This window comes from Squalius cephalus, assembly GCF_949319135.1.
Source record: "Squalius cephalus genome assembly, chromosome: 5".
Classification (NCBI taxonomy): domain Eukaryota; kingdom Metazoa; phylum Chordata; class Actinopteri; order Cypriniformes; family Leuciscidae; genus Squalius; species Squalius cephalus.
In genome coordinates, this window is record NC_137126.1 from 29,658,857 (window position 1) to 29,681,287 (window position 22,431).

A 22,431-nucleotide genomic window follows, 5' to 3' on the forward strand; every position below is an offset into this window, starting at 1 on the left:
CTAGTTTTTCATGTCAAAATTTTTGCCTTTGTAGTCAAAGTCTGTCGTCGTAAAACCTGGTAGAAACTGAGCATTTTCAAGCCATGGATTCATGGCATGAGCAACTGGTTTTTAGAATAAGGTGGTTAACATTACTTCAAGGGTGTGAGTTTACTCTTGAGGAAACTGACAAACATTGTAGTCTATATGGTTTAAAGGTAGGGTAGGTAGGATTTTTATAAAAAAAAACTTTTTTTCAAATTTGTTTAAACTGTCTTTATACAATGTAAGTGCTCTGAAAAAGAGAGTATAAAAATCGAGTGACTGTAGACCTTTTAATCTGCAATAAACACAGCTCATTATTTCCATTCGGGACGAAACAATTGATTGGTTTGGGCGACTGTCACTCACTCTCGCAACCATGGCTACCTCCCCTGTTGATAGATCTGCCCATATGCGCGCGCACCCGTTTGATTTGAGGAGTGCAAGAGGCGCGGAACCTACGAAGAGTAAAATTATGGCAGAGAAAGAGCATTCAAAATTCAAAGCACCTGCATATTCAGTCAGCGAAGGCAAACAAGGCAAAACTACTTCCTCGGACCCTGGTTGCCCGCACTCTTGAACGACCTCCTCTGCTTCGCCCTCGACCCCGGACCTGTCCTCGAACCGACGAAGCGGTACTTGTCTCCAGAGTGTAGTCCTCATTAGAGCAACAATGTTTTCATCATGGAAACTCGCAAAACACCGTATATGTTATGAATCTTACACGAAATTCACCTTCATCACAGTGTAACTGATGGTAATGGAAAAACGTGTATCAATGCAACCTGTTTTTAGCTTTGCCTTATAAATATAGCTCGTTACCTATAAATATAGCTTGTTACCGAATCAAACAAAGTATATTTTAAACTTTACCAGTATCGATATTTTTAGTGATAAAGTTAGGTATTTTATTACATGTGATTCTGACATGATGTCACTGCATGCACTGCACTCCTTCCTCTCCACTCGTCTCAGGTAAATAAATGCGTCTTCCAGCTGAGCCTGAGCGTTTGGCGTCGCGCGTTCATGTGTTTTGGGGGCGTGGCTTTGGAAGGAGCTCAGAAGGGAGGGGGTGGAGTGAATGGAAATAATTAGCTGTGTTTACAACAGTCGTGAGAGGTCTACAGACACTCGATTTTTATACTCTCTTTTTCAGAGTACTTACATTTTAATTATGTATTGGACAGTTTAAACAAATTTGGAATGTTTTTTTTTTAGAAAAATCCTACCTACCCTGCCTTTAACTTCTCTGTTGCGAGTGGGTGTGGACTATTAAATGCAGTCATCATTAACATGTGTGCTCCTTCAGTAGATCTGAGTGTGTTCAGTTTGTGTGTGTGTGTGTGTGTGTGTGTGTGTGTGTGTGTGTGTGTGTGTGCGTGCTAACATGGCCCTTTGTGCCAGGGTGTGTCTGGATATTGTCGGCCCGACCCGAGTCTCACCTGGTGTGTGGAGACAGAGGAATGTTTAACGAGTCACAGTCAAGGAGAGAACGTTTCAAATCACCTGGTAAAGAAAACAACCCAGAGTGTTTTTCCAACCATATTAGAGCTGTAGCAACTTTTCATTGAAACTTTCATTTGACTTTAAATGACGGTACTAGATCTGTGACATCCATTGTTTTGTTTTTTAGAATTCATGATTTACTCACCCTCATGTTGTTCCAAACCCAAAATACACTTGTTCATGTTTGAAACACAAATGAAGATATTTGTAATAAAACCTGAGAGATTTCTGTCCCTCCACTAAAAGTCCATTCATCCAGAAATTTGTAGCTTCAAAAAGTTCTTAAAAGACGTTGTAAATTAAATCCAAATTAATCAAGCGGTTTAATCCAGGTCTTTTGGAGAGATACAGTTGCTTTATAATGAACATATTTAATTGAGACTTTTCACCTATAAACGCTGATAAGCACACATACATCGAGCACATCAAATTTGGTAAACCCAGAATGTTTTTTCCTACTGCATTAGAGCCATAGTAACTTTTCATCTATACTTTGTTTAAATTACATCGCTACAGTAGATCTATAATGTCCATGGTTTATTTTTCGACATACTTTGACACTTAAGTTAGCATGTTTTCATTTTTGCTTTTATTTGATTTTGACTAAAATGTTTTATATAAAATATAAGTAAAAAATATAAGTGTTTACAGCTAAATTACATAAGTTTCATTTAAAAGAAAAGCGTTTCATCTTTTCTTGTCTTAACTATGAATACCATATCCCATCCTACTAGAACACACTAGAGTTGGTTTGTCTAAACTGTTAGAATACAAGGGTTATATAAACGTGTCTTCTTGACTAGTTATGAATGATAAGAAGTACTTATGTTGCGCACAGCAGAGATATGGGTACATGTTTTGTTTCCCAAACATCATTACAGAGATAGTAAAGTCTGGCTCTGTGTGCAGTTTCTTCTGTGAAGTGAGGAGAGCTCTGTTGATGTTTGACTGGAACAAACAGAATTGAGGAAAATGCCTCTGTGTTTATCTGTCAGTATTTTGCCTGATAACACTGTATAAACTGCAGCTAGGGAACCACAGAGTGCTGATAGTATATGATCAAATAGAGGGAGTTTAGGTTAACCATTGCTGGGCATTTCAAACTTGTTTAATCAAATCCTTGTTTAATATCAAAACATGCAAACTCAGAGCGAGGGTTTAAACTTTTATATTGATATCGCGATGAACAGTTTGCATATTTAGGAACATATTGATGTATTCTCCTGTGTTAGCGTAGGTTTGTATATGATCTACCTTACAAATCTGATGGAATGGTGCACATTACGTTCCCAGATGAGATGTTATAAGCCAACCAAACTCACAGCATATGCAGAGACACACTCCACGATATAAGTTCGTGTGGACTGGAGCAGCAATTTACTGTGAACTGAGCCACTCTGAGACACAACCTACACTCATGTAAATAATTAAAGTGCATATATATTAAACCCGCAGCAGGGAATATATTTATTTGATTGAATCGCAGCCTGTGTGAATTCACAATAGCACTATGCTATATAGTATGTTATAGATCTTGCAACCTTAGAAAACGGTCTAATGATGCAGTTTATGGATTCTCAACTCACCACTGCCGGTATTTTGCCGGTTACTAGATGCAGGTAATTTGCAATCTAGGATTTATTTTTTAAATCGAGCACTTGAATTTAATCAATGAATTGTGACAGCCCTAATTAGAATGATTTCTGAAGGATCATGTGACACTGAAGACTGGAGTAAGGATACCAAAAAAAATAAAGCTTTACCAATGAACAATAAATTACATTTTTAAATACATTATACATATTTCAAAATATTACTGTTTTTACTGTATTTATAATCAAATAAATGTGCCCTGGTGAGCATGAGACTTTTTCAAAAAACATTAAAAAAAATCATACCCCAAACTTTTGAATGGTATAGTGTGAAGACAAGTACATTATGTGCACTGGACAATACTGATAGCAGATGCCAGCAGATGGTAGATGTTCAGCCTTTTACATCAGGTGAAGTGTTAAGTCATGTGGGTCATTTGGCTGCTGGAATGACTCCCTCAGTTTTGTCATAAAGCATATAGAACTGCGATGCTTCATTCTTGGACGTCTTTGGAAAACTGTAATCTTGTGAGTCATGTGGAGGCCTTGGGGAACTATTTGGACAATCCTCTCACGTGGCACTTTGAGTTTGGAAAGATTTCTGTGCACTGTGTTCTTCCTATTCCTGTGTACTGCTTTGGATATCAGTTGGAATCGCATGGAAGGCATTTCCTCAATGAACACACGATACTCTGTTCTGGTTAAATACTTACCTACTAAACATGGCTATGAAATTTAGCCAACATCATGTAGATGCATTGAACGGCTCAGATAAAAGCAAAATGATTTTTTTTTTGCTAATGTCGACCTAAATAAACCTGCCCACTTTTGTATAAACCATATGTAAGCAGACGTAATAGGAATTTATACTCCCCACGACTGAGTGCTGAGATCTTAATCATAATGTCATCAATATCAAACAGTTGCTAGCTGACCAAATGGCACTTATCGATCAGCTCTGACTGCGCTAGTGGCAGGCTTTAATTGACTTGTATTTGACAATCTTGTTCTAAAGTGATGGCCACTAAGTCCACTAAGCTTGTTTATCCAGAAATGTTCAGTTGAACACCTGAGATTTGATCCTATTTATCTCTCTATAATATCAAAAATATTATCAGATGTTTGCCTTATCAGATGTTGTAATTTCATATTATTAAATTTGTGAAATCCTTCATGCTATTTTTATCCTCCTTTGGATCCCACAAAGATATTCTAAGATATCACATTCTTTGAGATTCCTTCCCTGTTTTGTTTGGACAGGAACAATATGATCAAAGAAAATCCAACAGGTGATTAACTTAATAAAGACGACATTTCTAGAAATAATTTTTCAGCTCCCTAAGAAGATTATGCTTGGCACAGACTGCATATTTCATAGCTAGTCAGTAAAGCTTGAGCTATTTTGTCAGGTGGCTTGTCTTTTTGAAAGTCAGCTACATCACATATATACTGTATATGGCAGCAGCTATTTGCATTAAGTGAAAATAGCATATTTTGTTAGTGATAGCTGCTATTCACACAGTGTAAATAGAATTTATTGCTAAAGTGAAAATAGCAGCATTTTCTTAGCGATATGCTATCTAAACCAAGTAAAAATAACGAAAGATTCTATTTACACTAAAAATAGCCATATTTTCTTTGCAACAAGTGTAAATAGTAGTTAGATGCTATTTATACTTATAAATAATGGCAGATACTATTGGCACCTCTGTGTTGTTGCACATTAAACGGTATGCAATAACATAGTGTAAATGATTATATTTATTAAAATTATTAAGTGGATGCTGCCTTATTGGGACAATAAAGCCCTCCCTACACCTAACCCTAAGTGATAAACACTTTATTAAACACACGTTAGACACTTTATTTCCACTTTTCGAATATATTTTTTATTTCCACTTTTCGAACATCTTGATTTTCATTGAAAGTAAATGTCTTTCTGATCTGATATGTGATGGGGAAAAGGGAGTAGAGTGAGTTTGGTAAAAGACGGATTCGAAATCTGTTTGATGTGCGTCATCATTTTCTGCCATGCGCCTTACCCCCTACACTATTGCTACTGTTGGCAATCCAGCGTAATCCTTCCGTAATTTTGTCTGGCCCAACTAGACTTTAGTGGGAGGAGTTGGTGTAAATAGCCTCTGCCAGCAAGGTACTTGCACTTAGTGTAAATAGACACTCCATATTGAATGGTTGATGTCAATGACATAAATATTTATGGTTAACATGTAAAGGCAAAATAATGTTGATTTGTCAGTTTAACTTAATGCTGGATGTATTCTAGCGTCAGATTACAGCAGAAAATGTGATCTTAAAATATTGTTTCTGTCAGTACTGATTAGGGGTGTGTGATCTCCCCAAAATGTCATATCACGATCTTATAACAAACAATCACAATCCACGATCTGAATGGTCCCAATTTCCCAATTTTGAGTATTATCGAGAATATCCAGACTGGAACAAGCCTATGGATTTATATTTGCACGAGGTAAAAAACCCCACAGTATTGCATTAAACAATCAGTTGTCAAAATAGTCAGTAAACCCTGCGTTAAACTTTAAAACACTGGTTAGTCTTCACTGTATGAATTAAATGTAGATTGATTCTTATTAAAACTACTAAAGTTGTGATTTTGTCTTTTCTTTTGTTTAAGACCGAATGCATGGATCTAATATAATGACACACATCCGATTTCTTTCCCAACTGTTTATTCACTTAAGACACAACTGACTGTCTTTATGTAAATACTCGCCAAGACGGACATTTTGACACATATATTTGTGTATATTTGACCGTTTGGGTGCGCGCCTGAAACGCTGAGTATACTTTGCTCGTCCGTGTTCCACTCAGTCTCGCAGCGCGCATACAAGAAGCTGAGGGGGATCAGTCTCTTTCTCAGTTTAATGTGCTTTTAATAACTCTTTGAACTCTTAAAGCATGTCCCGCAGTAGACTGCATTTTACAACTGTCATGTGACATGATTTGATTGATCTGGACGTTTTGGAGGGGCAAAAGGACACCGCTTTAAAGGAAAGGAATGGTATGCGGCACAATGATCATTTTATCTGGATTATCATATTTACATTATCGTTGGAAGCCAAAATCGAAACCGTAACTAAAATTTGCTTCATCGCACAGCCCTACTGCTGTTGAATTGTTCTTCAAGTGTGTCAGCACGCATGAAAGACACATAATTTGGTCAGTCAGCACAGCCATTACTGTATTTTAACATTATTACGAGGACATAAGATTGCAATATCTACGATTTGCTTGAAAAGTAGATTGTGGACATTTCAAGATCGATTATGATCATCAGATCGCCCACCCATGTTGATTGATTGAGAGGAACAATCCCTACATAACATCGATCCTGAGTGTTTTTTATCATTTATTTAACATAAAATGTATCCATATCACAATCCATAAAACAAACTGTTAGCAAATAGTAGAGTAGGAGAGGAACTATTTCCTTATCTGCAAATCTTAACACACAGAAAAATGCTGAGACACACAAGCGGTCAGTCACAAACAGCATTCGTCCAGTAGACAGCCCACTATACAAGAGTTCAGAGGTCATAGCATGATAGTTATTTCACATTAAGTAATGACCAATATAAATGTGACATTGAGGATGCTATTTTAACGATCTAAGCTCATGGTCTAAAGCACACGGCGCAAGTTTACTTAGGGCGTGTCCGAATCCACTTTTGCTAGTTTAACGACGGAAAAGTAGTCGGCGCGCAGGCACATGCTAAAAGGATTGTCCCTATTCTCTTAATGAGTAATGGGTGTGTTTTGGGATTTACATGTGTTAAACCAATCAGAGACTCATCTCCCATTCCCTTTAAATGCCAGTTGCGCTCGTGCCATGGCAGACGTATAGCAACGTGCCAACAATGCGCCAGAACACCTCGTTTTCAGACCAGCACACCCATGGGCGCACAAATGGGTGCAAATGCATTTGCTATTTAAAAAATGAGGCGCAGGACGTAAAAATGATAACTGCGTCAGACTGAAACTAGCAAAAAACACTTGCATTGCGCTGGGTGTAAGATTTTGTTTTGTTAAAGCATGTTATACATTAATTTATTATGTGCATTTTATTTCATTCATATAAATTTATATTGAAAGGTTTTAAGACATTTGATCATATTCTGCAAAGGCTGTTGATAAACAAAACAGACATTTTTATAATTTGGAGTTTAGAATGTTAGAATTATGATCGTAAATTGTTTAATGGATGTACATTTATTATGGTGTATAATAATAACCCATCCCTGTGCCATGTAAATAATACAATACAATTATAATATGCTTTACTCATTAAATGTCACATTTATATTTGTCATTATTTAATGTCAGCTTTACTGACTAGCTGTGAAATAGCATAATCTTCTTAGGGAGCTCAAATAGTATTTCTAGAAATGTCCTCTTTATTAGAGATGATCCTGTCTGAACAAAACAGGGAATGAATTATAAGGAGTAATTTCATTTTAAAAGAAAACATGTAATTGACCGAACCTTCAGTAAATAAGTGACCATTAATATGTTCATGTTAGTTTCAAAGCTTTGGCACATAAAAAAATGTGATTTAATTTGTTAGATATAAATGTAGTTTATCAGATTAGATATTGTAATATGCAATGACATCTGAAAAGAATCAACACTGAATAGCAATGCTCACCTAAACATGCATTTGAACATGAATCCTGTTTGAACATGAGAACCCATACACACCCTTCTCAGATGGCAGTGGTTATGTCATTGGTAAGGGAACAAACACCTGCTGTCCATAGAGACCAGCAGTGTATTAGTGAGGTGTTTTTAAACAGGTGCTACAATAACATCCTCTCATCGATCCAAGGAGTGACTGCAGTAATTCAGCTTCTACTCTTTTCCTCATTAATAAGCCAGCATGACAACAAGACTAAACATAGGACAAAATGTGCACTGGCAAACTGCTCTGTTCCATCTGTTGTATACAATATTTGAAATGTAGTCATGAGGTTGAGTAAATATTGTTGATGTCTATCATTTTCTAAATCAGTATTTTGTCTTGTTTTGTCTTGCCAGTAAAAATCTATCTAAACATCCTTAAAGCAAGCATTTTCTTGAAGCAAAATTTGTAAGATGTGTGCGTGTGAGATTTATTTATTTTAGCTTTTTTTTTTTTACTCAAGTGTTGCAATGCGAAGCAGCTGTTTTTGCACTGATGCCAGACTTTTTATTCATTTCTTATCAGTAATCTTATCTCTTTGTTTGACTATTTTAGTTTCCAAATAGTATGATAAAATAATCAAGTGCCTTTCTGTTTTTAGTATTTAATTTACTGGATTTTCAAAAAATGGGAATTATTAAAATAGAAATCATTTGATATAAGATTTCCGCCATAATATTTCCAAGTAGAACTAAAACATGGGTCTGTTAGATTAAGTATTTAAGAGTTTTACTGCTATAAAAAGACAGCAGGATTGTGTTGGGGAGAGAGGAGCGCTTTGAATCTGTGCGGTTGCGAAAAGATAGGAGGAGCAGAGAGATGGAGGGAGAGAATCCCATACTAATCATTCATCCCCTTATGAAGTGCAGTGCCTGAGAAAAGAGGAAAGACCTTAACTTTCCCTCATTCCCACACCAAACCTGCTGTGTATCCCTCCTTTCTCCCTCCATCACTATTTCTGCAGGGCCCCTTAAATGACAGGAAGTGAGGGAGACGTCTGGTGAAGGAAGGCAAACAATCAAAAGGGGGCTTTATGTTGAATGGAGGGAGAAAGAGAAAAGTGCCTTGTCACACACATGCCCACGGCGAGACAGAATTTACTGTTAACCTCCCTCTTTTACTGGGTGTTTCTTTGATCCAGGGTCTGTTCAATGAAATTGAAGCGTGGAATTATGAGTAAATGTCTGTGGGCCGTGTGTGTGTTGGTAAGTGTGTGTGAATGCCTGCATTGATGATGGATGATTGTGCTTTTGGATATGTTATTTTTCGTGTGCTTGTGTTGATATACACAGTTGTTCTGTTTTCTTTCAGGATAACTTTCCATGCTTCTGGTTGTGACTCTTCATTTCTTGCAAGCACACTTGTTCTTTGTTTATTGTAATGTTGATACCATTCTTTATACATGTCAGTAGACAGTATTGCATATGAACATAACGTGTCCATTTCATAGCAATTACAAATATTATCCATTAGAATAGTTATAAATATCATGAATGTTGTATTCATATACAGTATTTTCAAACATATTTAGTCACACATGAACCATTGATCTGTTAAACATTTGGCCTTTAATATTTGTTACCTTGATAATAATTTAAAAGTTAATATAATTTGAATACATTTTCTCCTCAATGAGATCAGTCAAAACATGGGGTTGTATATTTTGATTGGAGGAGGAAAATTGAACTATTTATAGTTGATATTCACTGAAACAATAGAGCCGAGCTCTGTAATAATCTAAATATATGAGCTCATGCTTTTGATAATGAGACTGGCCTCTGATTAATCACCCTAATTACCTTGTCATCACTTATGACTCCCAATATGAAATAAACAAAAATCTGTTTATTCAAAGCCTCATGATTCCCATATTTGAACTTTATTCTAAAAACCAATACCAGTTTATTCCACCAATTAGACTTTGTACACACTTCCTAAAGAATTTTAATTCACAAAAAGCAAATGTTTCATAACCAGGCTCAATACCAGCACAGACGGTTCATTTGTCTCTCATAGAGCCAGTCTGACGGTACTGTTGATCTGCAACAGCTGCATCGGAGACAAAAAAGAAGAATTTACATAAACATTCAGTCTCTGTGTAGACTTCAGATATACTTTAAATGAAGAATTACTGTACACACACACACACGTTGGGTTTTACTGAGACTTTCAGTAGACAATGATTTTTATACTGCACAAACCAATGGTATGCAGTGGTGTTCTGAAATGAGGAGGCAAAGTTCTCACAGTTTGTTTTTTTAAATAAATCAAATGTAAAATGTTGTCCCATAATGAATGAGGCATTTATATAGCGCTTTCATATGTACTACTGCACACCCAAAGCGCTTAATCATATCTGGGGATCTCTCCTCAACCACCACCATGCTTATGCATTATGCTTAATGTTGGCACATTTTCCTGGTTAAATATTACTTTACATTGTATTAACATAGTTTTACATTTTCAAAGAAAGATCACTCAGATTTATAAGCTGTTTTCCTCATGGGGACCAAAAAATGTCTACAAGGATTTCATATTGCCATCTTTGCTGGGACATTTTGTCCCCATAACATAGGGTTTTATCAGGAACCAGGAATATATTTATAGTTGTAGTCAAAATTATTCAACCCCCATTGACTTTGAATAAAACTGCTAATCAGGTTTATTGGCAAAATTTACAGACTTTCAGCTGTTTGCAGTGAACAAATCAAGCAAAAGTAATTGAAATAGCTCAACATAACAAATGTTTCAAGTGGTTTCCCCAAATTCAACTGAAATGCAACTTTTAATGACTTCTGCTGTCTCAAAATTATTCAACCCCCTGAATAGAATCCCTCACAACATCACACATTTGCAAAACAGGTTTTGTCTCAAGTACACCTGATGCAACTAATCAAGGGCTTCATTAGTTCCACCAGGTGTGCTTGAGCTAGAACACATGAAATATCTGAACTGGCTAGGTTTGTTGAGTGTCACGTTTGATTGCATGTTAGAAATATGGCTAAGTCAAAAGAATGGTCCAAAAAGTTAAGAGAATATATCTTATCCCTTCACAAACAAGGAACATGATACAAAAAGATAGCGAAGGCACTAAATGTTCCTAGAGACACTGTTGGAAGCATAATTTGCGTGTTCAAAGTTAAAGGAACAGTGGTTACACTTCCTGGACGGTGCAGAAAAAGGAAGCTATCAACGGCTGCAACCAGATTTCTGAGAAGGGAGGTTCAGAAAAACCCTTGAGTGACTGCAAAAGACCTGCAGCAAGACTTGGTGGCAACAGGCACTGAGGTTTCAGCTTGCACAGTAAGGTGCATACTAAACGCATGCCAGAACTCCAAGATGTACACCACTACTGACCCAAAAGCACAAGAAAAGTCGGCTTCAATTTGCTCAAAATCATATAAATAAGCCACAGAAGTTTTAGGATTATTTTCGGTCGATTGTTTTATGTCTGGAGGAAGAAGAATGAAACAGAATGAGTATTCTTTTCATCTGAAAAGAACACTCTGTCTACAGTTAAGCATGGTGGTGCTCTGTGATGCTCTGGGGCTGCTTTGCATCCACTGGCACTGGAAACCTGCAGCGTGTGGAAGGCAGGATTGATTCATTTTTGTATATCAGGAAATCCTAGGAGAAAACGTAATGCTTTCAGTGAGGAAGCTGAAGCTTGGGCGTCATTGGACCTTTCCAAACAGGACAATGATCACAAGCAAACCATAAATTCCACCAAGGCTTGGTTGCAGAAGAAGTCCTGGAAGATTCTACAGCGACCATCAGTCACCTGACTTGAACCCCATAGAAAATCTCTGGTGGGATTTGAAGAAGGCGGTTGCAACACAGAAAGGCCATTGCACTGGATGAATGGGCTAAGATTCCTCAGAAAATGGTGCCAGAAGCTGGTGTCTGGTTATACATCTTGTTTGCAGCAGGTCATGACAGCAAAAGGGTGTACTAAGTACTAAAGATGCTTGCCATAAATGGGTGAATAATTTTGAGACTGCAGGACCCATTACAATTTGCATTTTCAGTTGAAAATGGGGAAACCACTTGTTTCACTATTTCAATTACTTTTGTTTGACTTGTTAATTGCAAACAGCTGAAAGTGTGTGATTTTTGTCAATAAACCTTATTTGCAATGGGGGTTGAATAATTTTGGTTACAACTGTATACATAAATAATAACTTTATTATGATTTTACAAATGTCCCCCAAATATGATTATGTTGGTACACACGCACACTCACACACTTATCCTAAAAATGCAGTATTTATAAGTAGTATAGTGTTTGTTGTTGTTGTTGTTGTTGTTGTTGTTTTACAAACATGTTCAATTAAATTTTTTTTTGCTTTCACAGTTCACTGTCTACACAAGTTTGAGGGTTTAGGACAGAAAGCTTCTGTAAAATGCCCAAAAAGGAGTGTTTTTGTTTTGTTTTCTATCTGTTAGGATTGAGCACTTGGGAACTTGTCTGGTTTTAAGGCATGCTTTTTTTGCTTTAAATTTACATCATGATTTAGCTATGTCCTTTGCTGTGGTATAACCAAATTTCTATGCAAACAACTTTCAGGAGGAACATAATGTTCAGTGAGCAAACGAAGAAGGCTGGAGATAGTGGAGAACATTTCATATCCTCCTCTTTCACCTAATGCTGCAAAATGAAATATATTGGAAGTGCAGATTGCCCTTATATGGTATCAATCTACAGTGTGCAACATTAACAAGCTAATAAAAAACAACAACAAGAATCTCTCTCTTGCTCACTGAGTGATATTCTCTCAGTCTCAATCTTTTAGTTTCATTTTCATTTTGGCTAACATGACATTTCATTGAATTTTACTGGTATGAAAAATCCACTCCATTTCCAGAGATTTGGCCTTTTAAAATATTTTTTTAACGAATCCATTATGACATGCTGTTGCAACAGAAAATATAATGTGTGGATGTAATTGTCTCTCTCTCTCTCTCTCTCTCTCTCTCTCTCTCTCTCTCTCTCTCTCTCTCTCTCTCTCTCTCTCTCTCTCTCTCTCTCTCTCTCTCTCTCTCTCTCTCTCTCTCTCTCTCTCTCTCTCTCTCTCTCAGGGTCAGGTGGAGGTCTTTGTGAAGTTGCAGGTGTCTCCATGTGTTCAGGAGGAAGCGGACTACTATGTGGTCGTTGTGGGCTCGTCCCTTCACCATGTAACTACAGCTCACAGGGCCGAGGATCACGGCTTACTTAGATTCACTGTGCCTGGTGAGACACTAAATAAATCACAGGGTGTCATACATAAACTTTTTCGTTGAATGTGTAAAGACCTATTCACACCAACAGCGATAACTACAATGGTAACTTATATATTAGTCAACACCAACACACAATAACATTCTGTTTAATCTACGCTTGTGCTGCAGTTTTGTCATCTGCCGCTTTCTAATGCTCACATTCTTTAAAGTCGGGTGGATTCTGATTTTATCATTCATCAGCTGGGACAAAATATTCTGGAAATGATCTCATTCCTCTCTGTCTTAGAATGATTATTAAAACTTTATAGTTATTGTTGTAGTTGATGTCCTTGGGGTGAAAGCCTGTAAGAGGATTTCCTGTTGACATGGAAACCAGGATATCACTGGCATGCTTGTTTGTATATGGTGAGGTGTTAAGAATTTGTTTTCTATGGAATACATTTGTTTCTATGGAAACAAAACTTAAGTTACCTGATGGTTTTAAGTGTCAGTGAAAGTAAAAAGCCAGTGGCTGATTTACAGTTCCAGTGTTGATAGCATCTTCTTTTTGTTTTGCGATGTGACCTGAATCAAGACAGTAACACAAGACAATACTGTGATGTGTAAATATTTAGCCTCTTAGTTTTTAAGAGTACCCAGAAAGGACTTTCCTTTTTCAGTAGCCTGTAACCTTTATTTACTATAATGCACCTCCAGATAAACATGTGTAGTGTAGTGTATGAGTTGTCTCACCTAACCTGTCTCCCCTTTTCTCCATGAAGGTCACAATGTTCCAGAGAAAGTATCTGTGGAGGTCTACTGCTTCACGAGGAACAGCGGAAGTACCATGAGCCCCATCTGCCATTCAGGAGAGCTCTCTCTGGAATACATACAGGATGAGGCACAAGAGGTGGCGAAGCAGCTAATAAACTTTGAACCCTTGACATCCAGCAGCCATCAGGATATCCTAAGGAAATTCTGCCCAGAGAAAAGGATTTCATCTGAGATGAATCATTTAGAACAGCTTGAGACACATTGGATTTGTGATCCAAAGGAATTATTTCCATTGGAAAGCCTAGCAGAGACAGAACAAGGGCACAATGTTTGTGAGCAGCAGATTTTCAGCCAGAGCAAAGCTTCAGGAACACCAGAGTGTGTTCCAGAGCACAGGCACACAGTGGGGCAACACAGTGCTGCTGATGAAAAAATCACACAGGCCTTGGCTAACTTGCACTTTCTGGGATGGGACAGCCTAGCTGGACAGGAGAAGCAAGGTCAGTCACTGTGTCATTCTTATCAGTTTAAGAACTGCTAACCTTTGTTTTATTCCTGACTGCACTAGATTCTGACCCGTATAGTTTTTTGTTACAAATTTCTTTTTTTCAAATTCTTCAAACAAATTAGCTTTCAGAACAAAAGAGCACCCTTAAAGCACCATAATCCAGTCTGTGATTATATCCATGTGATTTGTGTTTTGGAAACATAATCACCTTTCTGAAATGTTTAGAGCCTCTTGTGATCTTAGATATTATGGCCATATTGCCATTTAAGATAATGCTTGAATAGGTTGCATTATCCATTTGTAACTAACAGGTATAGAGCTCTGCACAGTGTTTGTTATGGTTCGTTAGTGGAAGATAGGGTTAAATTCAACAGCCCTTTAGTTACAACTGAGTAACTCTAACTAATAGTGTTTTGTATTCACTTAGAAGCTAGACTCATCAAGATGAGTGGGTTTAAGTTCCTGGGCCAATGCTCACTACCACGAATCTGTGCATAATGTAATGTAATATAGTATAATACAATACAAATACAATATAATATAAATGATCTTGCCATCAGCATGTTTAATGATTAAACTTTTTCCTGTATTGGGGATTTCCAGTTTGAGGAAACTCTATTGCGTCAGAGGAGTTTATCAGGAGGATGAGTGTTAGGAGCATGCTTCTCATGTGACAGACAGCCAATATAAACAAACACTGATATAAACTTAAATGGTGAACAATGATATGACTAATTTTACTGGCCAGATTTCAGAGCACAGTTACAGCAAAGCCATTTCTGTTTGAATGGATTATTTTTCATAAACGTTTTCTGTTTCTTTGTATTAAAAAAAAAAAATTAGTAGGTGTTACATTTTTCATCGATAATCTTTTTGTGTATTCACTTTCTTTGTGTATTTACTTTATGTTTGGCTTTCATTTTGTACATTGCTTTAATAACAGTAGGATAATTCATTCATCTGAGTTAGAAACTTAAAACTCCCTGTAAATAAGATTAAATAATTCTGATTGATCCTCACATGCATGTTGGTATAAAAACTGTTTAAAAAACTGTTCACTGCGGAACATTCGGTAATGAAAATAGCTCCATATTTTTGGATTGTATGTTGATATGTACATTGTTGTGTAAAAAAAAAAAAAATATATATATACCTGTATATTTTATTATATATATATAATAAATAAATAAATATATATATATATATATATATATATATATATATATATATATATATATATATATATATATATATATATATATATTTCTTTTTTTTCTGGAGCTCTGTTGGAGTGAGAATTGATAATATGCCCATTCCATCATGGAACATTAACTAATTTCTTGAACAGTGAGAAGGGATAAAGATTTAAAGAATGTCTGTAGTGCACATGGGGCCCCTTACATAACACTAGTGATTGTTTGTGGTAAATTGCACAGCCGAATTAGCGTTCATTTCATTGCTATGGTGTGTCAGCTTCAATTAAAGACAGCACTCTTTAGCAACATTCTCAGTTGCTACTCTCAGCGAAAGTAAAGTAACAGCAATTTATCTCACAAGCATTATTCCATTTTGAATGTATTAAAACAACCTGGACATTTTCATATTGGATATGAATATGTTTATCTAATCCTTTAAATTGATTGGATCGCATTCCACTGGGATTGTTGTTGGAAGTTTGCTGAGATAAACAGTTTTAGAAAAATTCACTTTGTAGGCTACATTTCACAATGTACAACGAACAAAACAAACATCAACAGCAATTCTTTATCTGTAACAAATAACTGGTCTGGTTTCTGCAACTTCTTGCAAAATATATAAGTATGTACTTGCAGAAATTGTAAACCAAGATCTATCATAGTGAATGTGGAGGGGGGACCTTCGAATATTGTCAAAAAGTTTGAGAACCACTAAGACGACATTAAACCTGTTAAACCTACTGCTTATTTACACAGAGCACAAAGCACAGACATGAACATGTTTTTGCTATGGACATGTTGCTTCATCTCACTGACACTTCTCTTTGAACAGTGGTTCAACTACTATACCGTCAATATGAGCAAAGAATCATAGACATCTGTTCAATCAATTACTGTGTGTGTGTGCTGTGTTTTACAAACACACCAGTCCGGTTTAGAGTCCCCTCTTTAGTTTGTCTGTCAACACCCAGTTACTTGTCCTCAGTTCCACTGAACAAGAACAAAGAAAATAATCCCACACCTTTAAAAGGCTTTATGCTCTTGATTCTTTGTATCGTGAACCTCCTGATTTTCATTCAAATGAAGATTGCGTATTGTGAGTCCATGGTGGAAATCATTCTGAATTTGTGTTTGTTGTGATAACCTGATGAGCAGGTTTTGACTCGGATCTTCACATCTTACTCTTAAATATTTGTCACACATGCTGTAGTTTAAGGGCCGGATTGGATTAAATAAGTGAATTTGTGTATTCTACCCTTCAAATCATCCAACAGGCTGATTGGACTCCTCCATGTATCGTGTTTAGCCCTTGGGCCATGTCTTCCTTAGATATTGCAGAGACCATGTGCAAAGTGCTTGCCATACCACATGTTTATGACCAGATGTGGACCGCACAGAGATTAGCTGTCCGTTTGAACTACAATCGATGTGAGAGTCCACCAGGGTATTATGGTCTATTATTTCTTAGACCAGTGGTTCTCAACCAGGGGTTCGGACTTCGGAGCCCACTAGGGGGCCTCAGGATGACATAAAAGCATTTTAATTAATAAATTATTATTAATTTATTAACATATTCTAACTTTAATCAATATTAATAATACTTAACATTTATTATTTTTATTGAAGAACATATTCTGCAATACAGAACATCATTTATGAAATCACAAAATTAATTAATTATTAATTAATTAATGTTAAATTAACATTTTTAACACAATTATATTAGTTCAATAAAAAAGATTGAAAACAAGCTGCTTTGTCATAATCACTGTAGGACTGCCAGATCTATCATAGTGAATGTGGAGGGGGGACCTTCAAATATTGTCAAAAAGTTTGAGAACCACTAAGACGGCATTAAACCTGTTATCAGGCTACTGCTAATTTACACAGAGCACAAAGCACAGACAGACTTATGTGTGTATCTGAGTGCTAATTCAAATACAGTATTTCAGAATTTTTACACTGATCTGCCAACTGGGTTTCTAATTTATAATAATTGGTACAAAATTGTCCCCAAAATTAGGCTACATTTGACAAAACCTCCATCTGGGAGCATCTAGAGATGCCAGGAATTCATAGGTAAAGTAATGTTTTTTTTTTTTATACTAGAAATGCAAAAGGCATTATTTTAGAACTACTGTAGGTTTAGCATGTAGTAATTAAAATTAGTGTCATACATACAAATAATCCAAATTTGTCTGTGATAATATACTGTGTATTCTTCAATTAAAAACTATATTTATTCAGAATAGCGCATCAAGTCAAAAACGTTAAGAACCACAACTGTACAGGGTTTTGGGATGCAGTCATACTAGTGTAGTGAAAAAGAAATGATACTATACAATGGACTAAATCTGAGTGTAGAATGAAAGAGAATTTGGTCGTGCATCACTGAAAAAAAATGAAATGCGCTCTTTACAAATTGCAGTATCATGCATACACATACTACAACTCCTTTAATGCTTGTTCACCTACATGATTTCCAAGTCTGATCACTTATCGTTCTCTGTCTCTTTCAGTTCTCCTTCCCAGGGAAACGCCTCTACATGTGGCCGTACGTTTGGGGTTCCCACACCTCAGTCACTTCCTCCTCCAGGAGTCTGAAGGTCAGAGGATGGTTTCCATAGCCGACGACGAAGGGGAGAGTCCCCTCACACTGGCTCAGAAGCATGGAGACCCAGTGCTCATCAGCGCTCTAACAGAGTGAGTCACTCCGTCCAGCCTGACACAATATACTATAATTAGATTACATCTTAAAAAGATCCATTAATGTGATGTGTCACCTCAGTCACTGATGCAGTGTACAGTGTGGGCTGAGTTTCATGTGTCCTGTGACTGTGTTATGATCAGTCCCTCGAGTAGCAGTGCATGGAGGCCAGTGTGGATGTGTCAGATATGGACTGACGGCTCTCACCAGCTCCGTATCTGTCCCGTCACCAAATCTATTAGCCTGACTGTCAAACACGGCACACAGATAGATGCACAAAGCAGCATCCAGCTGTTCAGAGAGAAGAGCAGAGAGCCGGATACACTCGCACGGGTGAGTCTGCATTTCCATATGTACACAAATTTCAAGGAAAATCTTTTTTTGCTTCCTGTCTTTTCTTGTAGAGCTATCTAAAGAATGTGGAAAGCTCATGGTTATTGTTTGTAAAAGGAAGAATTTAGACAAACACACAAACAACAGACAGGAACAGATAACTATTTTAACAAATTTTTGAGGATTATTTTCAGGTTATAAAAACTGCTAGGATAAACCTAAACAGTCTCGTTTCAATTTGATTTTCATTATTAATTGTGATCTCTAAAATCCTTGGTCATTTTTTATATCTTAGTTTTATCAAAATGGTTTTCACTAAGTTTAACAGTAAGCATTTCTGATTATTTTCTGCTTTTGCTTTTGAAGAGTTTGTTACCAGTTAAAAGTAAACTGTATTTATTGCGCCATTAAAAAATAAAGTTAAAAAATTATGGCTGTTTTTGAACCATTTCACAAACACTCCCCCCAGTCTGCCAGTCATTCAGATCAAGGGGCCAAGGGTCAGCTGACTAGCATACACTTATTAGCCCCTGCTGGTAGATGCCGTAACTACACCGTCTGGACCCCAAAATCATCTTTCTCTATTGCCCGTTATTCCAAAGAATTCCAAATTGGCTGTCTATTCTGAATAAATAAACTTTATTGAGTATAAGAACAGTTTTCTGTATTTGCTAGCTAACATGTCTTTTTAAAAATGGCGGGTGCCGGTGTTTCGTATGGCATGCATTCGACCAATCAACGTACTCCTATTCCTATTGTGCTGGGTTAGACCCTCCTCTGAAGTAGGAGCTAATTTAGTCCTCATAAAAGGCGTTCCTAAAACTAAAATTGTTCCCAGTTCCTGTAGCATGAACATGCCAAAAAGCTGGTACATCGTCCAATAGTTATGGGAAATATGAAAACGTACCTCCGGTGCAAAAGGCGGTTATTTTAATTGCACTGCAGGTAAAATAATCCCCTGTTAGAAATACACCTCTCAGCTGTCACCCCTCTCTCTACCCTCCATTTTTCATCGGCCGTCTAGAAATAAACTGCTAAGGGCAGGTTACAGGAGAATGATGTGTGAAAGAGTTTTATGATCATATTAATGACTCAAGTCATAACTTTGGAAACTTTTATTGCAGTTTACAGTATCATTTACAGGTGCTTTGAGCAGCAGACTGGTATTTCTCATATAACAACTGCAGGCAAGATCACCAGAGAGATTACAAGTGCTGCAAATCATGTTTCTCTAAACTACGTGTAATTGTACATTGTTTAAAAAGTAAATGTACATTATCGTTCAAAAGGTTTTTTGTTTTTTAAAGAAGAGGCTTAATTTATTTGATCAAAAATAGAGTAATTTTTTTTTCATAAAATAACTGTTTTCTATTATAATATATTTAAAAAAGGTAATTTTTGCCTGCGATGGCAAAACTGAATTTTGAGTATCATAACTCCAGTCTTCAGTGTCACATGATCCTTCAGAAATCATTTTGATATACTGATTTAATGCTCAGGAAACATTCCTTCTTATTATCAATGTTGAAAATAGTTGTGCTGCTTAATTTTTTTTTTTTTTTTTGTGGAAACTGTTATACGTTTTAATTGATTTAAATTAGAAACACTATGCTATTGTAACATTATAAATGTCTTTACTGTCACTTTTGATCAATTTAATACATCGTTTCTGAATAAAAGTATTAATTTCTTTTAAAAAAATCTTACTGACCCCAAACTTTTGAATGATAGTGTACATCCAGTCAAAACGAGATGTTTAAAATGCTTTGTTGCTTTTTTTGGATTTCCATCTAAAACAAGTTCAGATCGTAATTTCATACGTTTATCAACCCATAACAAAATGTGAATTTATGGTCAGACCTGAAGTGTTACAGCTATTTCTTTTACAATCAAGTCTGAATTATTCACAGTGCATTTTAATTAGAAATCCACATTTTCTTCTTGATCCAAACCTTCATTCCACTGATGTCCAACACAAATGTGATTCTGTATCAACCCTGACATGCGTGTTCCAGGTGGTGCGACTGAGCGACTCGTCTGAGGGCAGTGTGCACACCTCTGATGTATGTGATGCAGGTAAGCCAGAGCTCATTTCAATGCATTTTACCCCAATTCACAGACTTTCTGTCTGTCAACATTTTTGCCCTTGTTAGCAATAACGAACTCAATCCAACTATTAAGCTAAAAGGTTACAGTTTAAGATTTCGACTGATATTTGTGGGTTTCTGGAAATGAGATTATAAGCCGTGTGGTGAGAATTCAAACTCCACAGGATCACAGCTGGCCATAATGTTCATATTATTATTTTTCACTTTATTTTACTCCTCCTGTCTTGGGTTTATTTTATGACTAGTTTCTATATTTTGCTCTCTCCAAAGGTCTTATCACGTTTCATCCTGCTGATGTGATAAATTTTCCTCTCTTCTGGCTCTCACCCACCCTCAATCCTCCTTCTGTTATTCCACTTTTTCTTTTCTGTTTGTCTCTTGTTCCTTTCCCTCTTCTTGACCCCAGTTCTCTCTCTCTCTCTCTCTCTCTCTCTCTCTCTCTCTCTCTCTCTCTCTCTCTCTCTCTCTCTCTCTCTCTCTCTCTCTCTCTCTCTCTCTCTCTCTCTCTCTCTCTCTCTCTCTCTCTCTCTCTCTCTCTCTCTCTTACTGTCTGTCACTGTGAGTTAGGTCTGGCAGGGTTGTTGGAGTACACTGGGTGAATTTGGCTCAGTCAGGAGGACATTGTGGTAGAATGTGGGATGAGGAGCACACACACACACACACACACACACACACACACACACACACACACACACACACAGAGCAGTCTTTGTGAGGGACCTCCGGCTGGTTTCCCAAACATGTCCAGTATGAGGAGACACATTCCTCCTGGGTGGGCTGAGAGACAGAGACACTATATGTTTGGGAGGGGTAAGACAGGACAAAACGGGAGAAATAATCTGCCTACAGTTGGACTAATGAAGAAGAAATGGCATGATGTAAATGCTATAAAGAGATGCATATAGAGATTGCCAGCTTGTGTTGACAGCAGGAGCCTCAGCAGGTTTAGTCTCTGTGACCTTTTGACCTTAATGTGAAGACATTTCTTGTCACTGCTCAACATGGTGATGGGTGTCTCAAGGTTTCAAATCGAGAGTCGTGTTTGTGCTTGTTTTTGCTTCTTTAGCTTGGTTGAGATTGTGTCCATTTATGATTTACTCAAGTTTGGCAATTGTGTACACGTGAATATAAATTTTTATGTTGTATTTGTTGTTTCTGCTCCTCAGATCTGAACAGTCCCCTGAGAATTGAGGACCAAACCCTGGTGGATAGTGTGAGTGGAGTTATTTTTGTGTTTGAGTGTGTATAAATCAATTCCTGGAATCAGAACCACAATAATGGATCACTTAGTCTTCTTTAGACCTGCCATATGTGCTGTTGTGGGGGTTTTCTGTTTGCTAATACCCGTGTTCTTATTTTGTCTCTGTTTTCGTTCTTCATAACAGTTGAATTGTTGTGTGCGAGTTTGTTTTTGTTATCGTGTTTTTCAGGTCTTTGAAGAACAGCTTGTTCTCTGCCTAGATGAAGAGGACGAAGATCTAAACTCGGGTACACACATGCATCCATTCATTTACTGATATGTGTTTTATTACAAATAAATGCTGTTATTTTGATCTTTCTATTCATCAAAAATTCTGAAAAATCGTGCATCATGGTTTCCACACAAATATTAAACAGTATATTTTTCAACACTGATAATAAGAAATGTTTCTTGAGCAGCAAATCAGCATATTAGATTGATTTCCGAAAGAGATATAACTAATAATAGTTGACTATGTTTTAATGCATTTTTAATTACATAAATGCAGCATTGTAGCCTGGGAAAACCCA

General features: G+C 36.8%; 1 protein-coding gene across 2 annotated transcripts in view; it reads left to right on the top strand.

Annotated features, from left to right (window-relative positions):
* arhgef28a (Rho guanine nucleotide exchange factor (GEF) 28a) overlaps nucleotides 1–22,431 on the top strand; it is a 75,081-nt gene that overhangs the window by 9,337 nt on the left and 43,313 nt on the right. For both annotated transcript variants that reach the window (XM_079870836.1, XM_079870837.1), the window contains exons 3-9: nucleotides 12,916–13,066; nucleotides 13,818–14,309; nucleotides 18,033–18,216; nucleotides 18,364–18,553; nucleotides 20,569–20,629; nucleotides 21,828–21,874; nucleotides 22,092–22,149. In XM_079870836.1, coding sequence (XP_079726962.1) covers nucleotides 12,916–13,066; nucleotides 13,818–14,309; nucleotides 18,033–18,216; nucleotides 18,364–18,553; nucleotides 20,569–20,629; nucleotides 21,828–21,874; nucleotides 22,092–22,149 — 1,183 coding nt within the window. The remainder of the gene's footprint in view (nucleotides 1–12,915; nucleotides 13,067–13,817; nucleotides 14,310–18,032; nucleotides 18,217–18,363; nucleotides 18,554–20,568; nucleotides 20,630–21,827; nucleotides 21,875–22,091; nucleotides 22,150–22,431) is intronic.